The sequence below is a fragment of the Leopardus geoffroyi genome, chromosome A3, assembly GCF_018350155.1.
Source record: "Leopardus geoffroyi isolate Oge1 chromosome A3, O.geoffroyi_Oge1_pat1.0, whole genome shotgun sequence".
In the NCBI taxonomy this organism is placed as follows: domain Eukaryota; kingdom Metazoa; phylum Chordata; class Mammalia; order Carnivora; family Felidae; genus Leopardus; species Leopardus geoffroyi.
The window spans coordinates 15,071,539-15,082,486 of NC_059336.1; the positions used below are offsets into that span (position 1 = coordinate 15,071,539).

The following is a 10,948-nucleotide window of genomic DNA, read 5'->3' on the forward strand; positions in this document are numbered from 1 at the left end:
TATCTTGGACAGCTGGGTAGCTCCTCAGCTTTAGGTGGTTAAGATTACCAACCAGCAACAACAACAAAAGTCCATGCTGGTGCTTAAAACTGAAACGGGGGCGTCCGGGTGGCTCAGTCAGTTAAGCCTCTGACTTTTGATTTCGGCTGGGGTCATAATCTCACGGTTTGTAAAATCAAGACCTGCCTGGGACTCTGCGCTTGACAGCGGGAAGACTGCTGAGGATTCTCTCTCTCCCCCCTCTCTCTGCCCATCCCCTGCTCTCTCTCAAAATAAGTAACTACACTTTAAAAAAAAAAAAAAAAAAAAAGGAAGGAAATGTTCTGTTTGTATAAATCTAGAGGGTAAATTGGGATTCGAACAGGCCAACATTTATTTTTACAGGTGAGAAACCTGGGGTCAAAGAAATTAGAAACTTGCCCACAGTCTGCCAGCAAGTTCAGGCTGTGGAGTCTAGCCCCCACCCCCCTCGTCTATTTGGCCTCCTCCTGCTAGAATTCTAGGCAGCCTGAAATCAGTGTTGATGGCTTGGTTGGTAGCAAGAAGATGAAGTCAGTGGTGGACTCCTAAGTCTTTGAATTTAAGGCATCAGATTCTGTTTGGCTCTACGACCCCCATTAGGTTCCTTCCTTGTTCAAGCAGCACACATTTTCCCTGCTTATTTGATTTTATTAAAAAAAAAAAACAAAAAAAAACCACCAAAACTTTATTTAATATGAATAAAAATAAGTACAAATAACAGATTCTTTGTAAAGAGCAGCAACAGCTAAGGATCACCCTCCATCCCTTTGTCCCTGGAAACAGGTCCTTTTACCAGGTATATTTCATCTCACCCTATCCTGGGGCAGGAATTCATCCCTCTGACAGGAGGAAGATCTCATCTCAGGAGTCAGGGCAGAAAGAGGGGTGGGTGACCTTTCAGCATGGAGATAACTTTGGCCTTGACAATGAACGAGGTTCCCGAGGAATGACAAAGGTAGGGCAGAAACGGGGTGGATTCAGAGGACTGTCACATAGTGGGGTTCCTCTTCTCCCTGTTGTAACAATCTTCCTAGCCCTACCTAGGAAGACATTGGTTAAAATGCTGACCCCTGGCATGGCCTGCCCACTTTGAGTTCTCAGACTTCCAAGGAGAGGGGCCTGTGGTCCAATGCACCAGTGCAAGTGCCTTAATCATGAATCGTGGCTCCAGCAAGAGGGAGTCCCTCTCCTTCCTCTTGCTTTCCCCAGAGGAAAGGGAGGCGGCCCACATCCTTGAAGTCCTGCGGCTGCTGACTGGGCTCAGGCGGCTGGCAGGGGTCAGCCCAGATGTCCACAATCTTGCGCAGGGTGGAACAGCGCTCCTCTAGCTCTGGCCCCTCACTCTGCATGAGCAGGTTTGCCAGCTCCCTGCTGAGGTCCTGAATCACGTCACTCCTTCCTTGCTTCCCAGGCTGGCCTATGTTTGGGACCACAACAGGGTCCCGGAGCTCCCCATTGGGCCCAAGGAGGTGCTGGTACCTCTTCTGCCACCGGCGGCACACCATGGCTTCACCCACAGGCTTCTGGCTGGTGTGCAGCAGGGCCAAAATGTGCCGGCATGGCAGGTGGTACCACTGTTGAAAGGAACAGCTGCAGCTACAGCCATCCTTGCTCACCTGGTGAGAATCCTCTAGTAGCTGAATGTCCACAGAGGAGCCAGCCACGTCCACCAGGTGGGTGGAGTTCTGCACCACCTCCCACTCATTGTGGCACAGCTTATAGGCCAGTTCAGAGCCACTCCCGTGCAAGGTGGCTAGCATGCCCTCCTGGGAGGGCTGCACCTGTGGCTGCTGCTGCAACGGCGCCCGCTGTGGCTCTGGCTTTGTCTTTTCCACAGGGAGCCTGGTGAGGCTCCCCCCACAGACTCCAAACGTCTTCTTGGACTTTGGCGGCATGCTGGCTGGTCGGGCTCTTTTTAACTTGGGAGGAGCTGTGGGCAAGTTTTTCAAGCCTTTGGTATTAAAGAAGTCTATATAATCCACAAAGCGGAGGATGCAGTCCAGCAGAGACTGCTGTTCCCGAAAGAGGCTGGACACCTTGCTGGTGACAACGTCCAGGCTGTCCATGTACGTGTTACACGCGTGCAGGCCTTTCCTCACGTGCATGTACCACAGCAGCTCACAGGAGAACCAGTGGGCCTGCAGGAAGCTGAAGAGCTCCTCATCCAGTAGGGCTCGGGACATCTGACAGAGATTTTGCAGGCTGGCGTCAGAAGTGACGAACACAGCCTCCCGCAGGGCTTCCTTCATGAGCCTTTTAAAGGATGGATTTGCTGAACTACGATGCAACTTCTTCTCCAAGAGCCGGGTGGTGTGGTAGATGGACAGGAGGATGCGGGCAGCAGGGAAGATCTCCTGCAGGATGGCTCGATGGGGGAAGGACGGGTCCACAAAGACCACCTTGACCTTGGGCCAGTCTGTGTTGAACTCTGTGAAGATACTCAGCATCTTGGCCACGGAGGTAGCTGTCTCAGCCTTGAGCACGGCAAAGTGTACCACTCGGCCCTCTCGCTCCTTGTTCTCCACCAAGAAAGCATAGAGGATGTGGCCCTGGGTGTTCTCCACGCGGTGTAGCAGGAGATTCTCTGGGAAGCGGATAAACAGATCGGTCATCTTGCTGCTCTGGAAGCTGAGCCGGTCCAGGTCTTGGCTGTTGCCCACGCTGAGAGAGGCCATGGAACCCTCATCCACCTTAAGAAAGTTTTTCATCACTTTTGCTATCTTGGCCAGGTCAGAAGGAGTGATGCCCTCCTGCTCTGGCTTGGAGGGTGCTTGGACCTTGTCTAAGCAAAATGATGGTTCAACGGGGGACTTCTTGGCTAGGTCAAGGTCTTTCTTGGTTGCAGGCTGCTCAGGCTGGGGTTTCTGCAGGTACATGGTCTTTTGAGGTTTGCCAGTGGTGTCTCCTCTGGGTCCTGCAGTTTTGGAATCAACATGGACATGCTGGGTGTTGAGTTCACTAATAAATAGTCGATCCAGTTTCTCATTGTACCGCAGGAGCAAGTATGCTGGGCACATGTCTGCCTCTGATGTTCTCTTCCTGTTTGACTGGGTCCGAATACAGACAAATTTCACCTGCATGTATCTAGGGAAGGTAGATGTGACAGTGAGAAAGGTACTGCCCACCCCTTTCCCTTATGAGACAAGACCCTGGAGGGATTTACAGTGACTGATGGGTTTTCCAGAGACCACGAGGCAGTGTAGGATGTAGGGAAGGAAGACTGACATTCATACTCCAATCCCAATTCGGTGTCTTTTGTCAGGACCCTGTCCAGCTAACACTGCATCCATTCTCATGTATAGTAGTTTAAAGCCCCACTCCTTCCATTCACTCTCTGTGGCCCAGCTGAAGCTCCCAGGGATTCACTGTGAGACCAGACGGGAGAGAAAACAGACAAGAGGCAGCAGCAGCAGCAGGCCAGCTGATTATGCACTGTTTAAAATGTTGCCTCTGGGGCCCCTGGGTGGCTCAGTCAGTTAAGCATCTGACTCTTGATTTTGGCTCAGGTCATGATCTTGTAGGTTCATGAGTTTGAGCACAGCGTTGGGCTCTGTGTTGACAGTGAGGAGCCTGCTTGGGATTCTCTCTCTCTCTCCCTCTCTCTCTGCCCCTCCCCTGTTCTCACTCTCCCCCACCCCTCTCGCTCACTCTCTCAAAATAAATAAACTTAAAAAATATATATCCCCTTCATTCCTGCCTTTTGGGAACTATTACCTTTGCCTCCTACTCCTCCAGACAGCAAAGATACAAGTGGCCCTCTCTCAGAGGAAAGATCTCTATTCATCTTTCATCTAAGGAAAAATGTCCAAATCCTAGGAGAGTTTGAGAACCCCTGGGCTAGATGATCTTCAGGTCCCTACCAGCTTTGCCATTCTAGGCTGAGAGTGAGGATTCAAAGGAGAAGGGTAAATAAATTGAATCTCTGCTCTTTTCCTCTTCCTATCCCCATTCAACCCAAGCTTCAAGGCCAAATCAGCTCCCACCTTCTCCAGGAAGCCTTTGTGGATGTTTTCAACCCATAGTAACTGCTCCTTTCTCTGAATTCGTAGCATTTACTTAACATAAAAGGCTCAAAATCTTCTCTGGGGGGCAGTATACCTAGTAGTTACATAGTGGAGATGCTGGAGGCTGACTGCCTGGATATTAATCAGGGCTCTAGCACTCAGAAGCTCCTTGACCTTGGGCAAATCACTTTAAAATGAGACTGTTTTATTAAGAAAATCACACATAAAACGAGACTCTTTTATTAAGATTGTTATGAAGGTTAAATAAGCCACAGACACAATATTTAGCCCAGAGCCTGGCTGCTGTTATTATAGTTCCTATGCCTTGTGACACTCTATTGGGTGTTTATAAAGTACCTTTACAATTGGATGGGGCTAGGGGGTGCCTGGGTGGTTCAGTCGGTTAAGCGTCCAACTTTGGCTCAGGTCATGATCTCAAGATTCATGGGTTTGAGTCCCATGTCGGGCTCTGCACTGACAGCTCAGAGCCTGGAGCCTGCTTTGGATTCTTTGTCTCCCTCTCTCCCTGCCCCTCCCCCCTTGTGTGCTCTCTCTTGCTCTCTCTCTCTTTCAAAAATAAATAAACTAAAAAAAGAAAACAAAAAACAATTGGATGGGGCTGTCATGAAGCGGCAGGACTAAGTTATTTCTCAGTGTATTCCAAGCACCTAACAATGTTATTCCTTCAGCAGATGCTTATCAAAGATGTACTAGATGAATGACGCATAGATCATGGGTGGGACAGGTTACAACCCTGCCTCTTCAGGGAGTGTCCCGGCCCAAAGACCAGGAGAGAGGGGGAAAAACTCTCAGCCCCTGGCATGCAATGACACAGCCTGGGCACCTCACTAACTCTTTTCCAAACACTCTAATCCGGCTGGTCCTGTCTGCCCACCCTGTGGGGTAAGCCTAGAAAAACAGGATACGCCAGGCCTGCAATAATAGGGCGGAGTGGGCTGAAAATGCCTGCACCTGTTGTGTGCACAGTGCTGGGGCTACAACACCATCCCTAGCTCAGGGCTGGAGCAGTCCAATAGTATGGCAAGGCCAGTCAGTGGTGGCCGCAGTGTGGCTTCTGCCTACATTTCCAGTCTCCTTTTCCACCCCCTCACCATCTTATTTTTTTGTGCCCTAGAAAGACAAAGTGTCTACAGCTTCCTGCATTCATTATGCTAGGTCTCACTTCTCTGCCTTTGCTCGTGTTTGTCTCTCTCTGGAACACCCTTCCCACCTGCCTTCACCTCAAAGCTTACTCACCCTTCAGGACTACGTGGAACGGTCATCTCTTCTAGAAAGCCTTCCCCAAGCCCGTAGATTGGGCCCTGCCCTTTTGCTGGCTCCACATCTTAGCATGGCCCTAGTTCATCAAATTAGATGGACTCTGCATGCTCTTAGTGCATGTTAGGCTTGTCCAAAAAAAAAAAAAAAAAAAAAAAAAAAAGAAAGATACTGGAGAACGTTAGCCATAAAGCTTTTTCAAACCTTTCCTGGTTCCATTAATGACTGACTATGCCTCCAGGGGGGTAAACCCTGGCCTTGTTCTTAATTCCTCCTTCTCTGTGTCTATATCCAATATGTTAACAAGTGTTTTACATTCTTTCCTACCAGTACTACATGTACTAAGGTATTATATGCCAGGCTATATTAAGCCCCTAACATGCATCACTTTATACTAGGAAAAGGGTTCTATTATCCTCATTTTACAGATGGGGAAACAGGCTTTAAAATGTTCTCAAGGATGGGGATCTGGGATTTGAACTAAGCCTGCTTGGCTACAGTCTGTGTAGTTAACCCTTATGCTGCCTGTCCACTTTCAAAATATTTCTCCTTTTTCAGAATACTCGACCCTCAACACACTGTTCAGGTTCAATAACTTGCTTAAAGATCTGTAAACATAATGTCTTTGTTGGCATCGTATGTTTCAAACATAATGGGTACTAGGCTGAAGTCTGTTATTTTTTTCCCCACTTTGTTCAATCTTTTTTACTGAGATAGAACTTACATACAGTGAAATACACAAATCTCTTGTTAAGAATTCGTTGAGCACTGCGGTTATTTTCATCTGTACTTAGTTGTCTAAGTTAAAGCATTGACTCCCTTCAAGACAGGAACATGGTTTCACACCTTTCTGAATCCCCCTGACTGCTTATACCTAAGGGTGCCCAGCCAGGATCTGGAGGGAGGGAGTCGGCCAGCCTTGCTTCCCATCTACTTTGCAGGTGTCTGTATTCCCTACTGGACAGCGCCACCAGGGTGCTCCCAGTGCCTGCTCCCGCGCGTGGAGCACACCCGGCGCTCTAAGCACGCGTACCGAATGAGAAATGATGGACTATGGCACAGAAGGTTCTCCTTATAAAACATGAAAAGTATACTAGGAAGACCACTGAGAGGGTTCTGTCCAACAACTTGGCTTCTAGTCCCAGCACAACTACTTTTACTAACTAGGGACAAGTCCTTTGTTTAATTTCAAACATTTACCAAGTCCTGCTATGTACCGAACACTATACTAATTGCTACACAGACTAATTAGCCAGTCTCTACTCTCTAAGTCTAGAGAGCAGAGAGAGAATTACATAGGTAGCCAGTAAAGTCAAAATTAAGTGAATGGTTAAAGAGTGGTACAAGCAGTATATTTATAACTGACCGAACAGTGATTCACTCTATAGGGATTGGTACAGATTAACTAAGCCTTTTAATTTTACATAAGATTTGTGTCCTTGTATGTAGATCGCACCTTGAGCAATACTAGGATCTTTATAGGTGCGGTAAAGCCATTTTAGAAAATATAACTTGAGTTAGGAACAAGACTCACAGTCAGAAGATCTGAGTTTAAATTCTAGCTCTACCACTTATTAGCTGTGTGAACTTGGACAAGTCATTTCACTTCCTCTGAGTCTTCAACTCCTAATCTGTAAATTAGAAATAACAAGAAGTGGGGCGCTGGGTGGCGCAGTCGGTTAAGCGTCCGACTTCAGCCAGGTCACGATCTCGCGGTCCGTGAGTTCGAGCCCCGCGTCGGGCTCTGGGCTGATGGCTCGGAGCCTGGAGCCTGTTTCCGATTCTGTGTCTCCCTCTCTCTCTGCCCCTCCCCCGTTCATGCTCTGTCTCTCTCTGTCCCAAAAATAAATAAACGTTGAAAAAAAAAATTAAAAAAAAAAAAAAAGAAATAAGAAGTTAGAAATAGCAAGAGTACTGACTGGTCTGTAAAAGTCGGTACCTGATCCAAAACCAATCAGAACCACTACAAACCTCATTCAAAAGGTTGTGACTGGATCTGTGGGTTGCCCTTAGCCCCCTTCTTCCTTCCCAACAGAAAGCCAACTTAATTTGGGTTGCCATTACTCCCCCACAAAGCTAAGTACTTCAGGGCTAGTCTAAGCCAATTGAGCTCATCTCATTGGGAATGGGCATGGATACTGGCCCAATTCTGGAGAAAGAAACAGGATAGGAAATCTGCAGGAAACTGAGGAAGGCTTTTCCATTTGGATGTGACCCCTGCATCTGTACCAAGCTGAGACCTGAGATGGCAGAGCAGTAAGAAACAAAAAGCCAGGGCCATGGAAACAATCACCTTCACAGACCCACCTCTACGCTTCTAAGAAAGAAGCCATTTTGAGTCAGAGTTTTCAGTTAATTGCAGCCAAAACTATCCCTCAGAAACAACATACGATAGTAAATAGAGGGGGAAAAAGATTTGAGAGGAACTTTTATCTTGCAATAGGAGCCTAAAATTATGAAGTTAATATTATATTTAACAAAACATAGGTTATAATGGCAGCTATATACCAATTCTTAAAATAATCCAAGAATAACTTACGGTGTCAACTGTTGTTTTTTTTTTTTTTTTTTTTTTTTTTTTCCTGATGCATTTCCCCTCAAACACTAAGATATTTTATTTCCTGTCTCACTTTTACAACACGGAAAGGTCAGTTTTTTTTTTTTTTTTTTTAATTTTTTTTTTTTTTCAACGTTTATTTATTTTTTTGGGGACAGAGAGAGACAGAGCATGAACGGGGGAGGGCCAGAGAGAGAGGGAGACACAGAATCAGAAGCAGGCTCCAGGCTCTGAGCCATCAGCCCAGAGCCCGACGCGGGGCTCGAACTCACGGACCGCGAGATCGTGACCTGGCTGAAGTCGGACACTTAACCGACTGCGCCACCCAGGCGCCCCCGGAAAGGTCAGTTTTACTGAAACATTCCTGGGCTTTATCAGGTTTCCCAAAGGCCTAATTTTATTCTTTGCTATGCAAATCCTTCGTTTGTCAAATTCCTATCACATCATCATCTTTGCTCATTTTTCTTCTCCTCCTGTTCACTGGTGTCAGGCTGAGGGTGATGTAAGTAAGGAGTTCTCATTACTTTCAGAGATTTCACGAAGTCTTGCTCTTGGGAGAGGTGTAATTTTTGTTTGCAGTTAGTTTCATTTCCATTGTATTATCCTGATGTTTACCACACTTATTGATTAGCCAGAAACTGACTGCCAAAGATATTAATGGGACTGGTAGGGATAAGCAGGAAATTATTAAGTAGTGACTAATTTTATAAGTGGCTGGCTTATTAGCAAGACTTTTGTAGGACATTGCTTTCCTACTCGGCCTTGTGACTATGGATACATAGAAAATGAAAAATCGGGTAACAAGGGCCTAGTTCACAGGGTGTAATGAGGATTAAATAAAACAATGCCTGTAAAGTTCTTAGCACAATCTCTGGAATGCGGCCCCCCAAAATGTTCCAAAAAAGGTAGCTATTAAACCGAACAGCAATGGAGAGAGACATGAGAATACTTCCTGGACTGTTTGAAGAATTATCAATCCCCCCCCCGCCCCCAAAGACATAACAAAAGCAAAAACCCAACAGCCATATATAAAAATATGAGAGGGAAAACCGGGCATAAAAGCATAGAATCTCCCAGTTGAGTGGGACTTTTGGTGGTCTAGTGATAATTCCCGCAGCACATGTGATTCTCAAAGTACTGAGTCAAAGTACCGCTTTCTACCATGTACTGATTGCAACTGAGCACTGAGAAACTGAGCACTACCCTTCCGCTCCTACACGCGTTCGGTTATTTAATCTTTACCATATCCACTTCAGTTTAGAGGATTAAACCGTCACAGAAATTAAGTCTTGCCCAAACTCAAGCGTAAAGCCTGTCTTTCTGACTCCAGAGCTCTCTTTTAACTCCTTGATGGGGTTTAGGGCAGGCTGCCCCAGAATTTGCTACTTGGACGTGTGGATTATTTTGAGCTGAAAACAATCCAGGTCCAACAGACTCAAGATGAGCTCGTCACCTCTCCCTTAACTGCCTGGAATAATTTAGATAGACACTCTGCCCATACAGCTTTGACTTGGCCCACGTGGACTGTGTTCGAATTGGACCCGATTTTCAATTTTTAAAAAGTGGAGAAACTGACCTAAAGCCTGGATTTCTGACTTCCCTTGCCCCAAAGCCTGGCCACAGGGGATCTTCATTTTCACACGGCGGCCATTAGCTAATGGCAGTTGATTAGATAGGGCCTGCTCTCCATTTTGCCCAAGTCCCACTTCTGTGGTCCCTGCTGCAGAGACCTGGTGTCTGTGGTTATTTCATCATTCTTTCTCTTATGGTGAAATTAAAAGTTAAACTTTCTTACCCGGGGCTGTTTCACCTGAACCCTGAAGACAACTGAGTTGTCAACCCTTTTCTTAGCCTCTCGGCCTCTCCGCTGCCAGATGAGAAAAAATAGCTTTTGTCTATAATTCTCAATTCAGCCCTGCGGGGTAAATAAAGCACGCACACAACGGAGAAGGATGCCTGGGGCATGGGGAACGTTTGGAAAACGGCTGTGAATCGCAGAAGCTCACGGACCATTTACAAAACGAATGAATGAATGAACAAACTAATCCACAACTGACCGCGTTAATTGCCTGGTAAAGAGAACACTGGTGAAGGGAATCACCGCGAAGGCGTTTTTTTTGTTTTTTTGTTTTTTTAATCCATTTGTGAAAACAGTGTACTTTGAACTAGGGATACCGCAGGTGCTCAAAAAATGGGACAAATCACAGTTATTCCGGGAAAGCTGTAATGGAGTGAATGAGTGGAGGGGAAGTGGGTGGTCAAAAAGCGATGCCTGTGAAGCTTTGGCTCTTTTCACCAGGCACAGGGCAGGTGCTCAGCGCCCTGTTGAATGCTAAGACACCAGGGCCCAACTGCACTCCCTCCACGTCCAGGCCTCCCACCAGGGGACAGTCCGGCCTCCTCCCCACCCCCGTGCCCCGCCCCGCCCCGCCCTTACAGGATGTCCTCGCGGATTGACGTGCCGTGGTTGAGGTTGTGGAAGCGGACGGAGACGCAGTCCCTGAGAATGAAGGAGCACCTGTTCTCCTTTTTGTAGGCGCTGAAGCACTCCTTGAAGTCCTCGTAGGTTTTGAAGCAGCTGCCCAGCTCCATGGCCGCCCCGCAGCCCGCACCAGGGGCTGGTCCCAAGACCAACACCAGGGGTCAGAGGTCACACTAGGGGGGCCCGTAGGCTGGCGTGTGTCCGGGATGCCTTAAGAGTGGGCCCCGGCGGAATGGCCTGTTATGGAGCTCAGGAGGATCCCTAGGACCGAGAGGGCTACCAGGGGCCGGGGGCGTCTTTGCTATCTGACAGAGGGGAAATGACACTCAGCCCTTATTATCCAGTCCCGGGTTCCGCCCCCTCACGGCCACGCCCAATCACACACGGGATTCCCGGACTGGCACTCCTTTTCTCCAGTCGCTAGAGGAAAAATCGACGCCCTCCCACGAAGACTGACAGGAACATTGGCCAATCATAACTTGGATCCCGCTTTCTCAGGGCCCGCAGGGGGCTTCCGGTTGCTGGAAGAAGCTGCCGGAAGAAGCTGCTTGTTCAATGCGGATCTCCGCTTGTCTGCCCAGCGCTGCGTCCTGGTCGGCAGCGAGT

At 47.7% G+C, this 10,948-nt stretch overlaps 1 protein-coding gene across 1 annotated transcript; it reads right to left on the bottom strand.

The window, feature by feature from the left end:
* Positions 1-666: 666 nt before the first annotated feature.
* Positions 667-10,896, bottom strand: ZSWIM3 (zinc finger SWIM-type containing 3). The gene is made up of 2 exons (XM_045444415.1): positions 10,298-10,896; positions 667-3,105 (listed from the first exon to the last, which is right to left on the bottom strand). Exons 1-2 carry the CDS (start codon positions 10,450-10,452, stop codon positions 1,170-1,172), a joined length of 2,091 nt encoding a protein of 696 aa, XP_045300371.1. The 5' UTR covers positions 10,453-10,896; the 3' UTR covers positions 667-1,169.
* Between the last annotated feature and the right edge of the window lie 52 nt (positions 10,897-10,948).

Coding starts and splice junctions, on each gene's coding strand:
- ZSWIM3 (XM_045444415.1), bottom strand. CDS start 10,452: ATGGAGCTGGGCAGCTGCTTCAAAACCTACGAGGACTTCAAGGAGTGC. Junction 3,106..10,297: donor TCAATCCGCGAGGACATCCT/GTAAGGGCGGGG, acceptor TACCTTCCCTAG/ATACATGCAGGTGAAATTTG.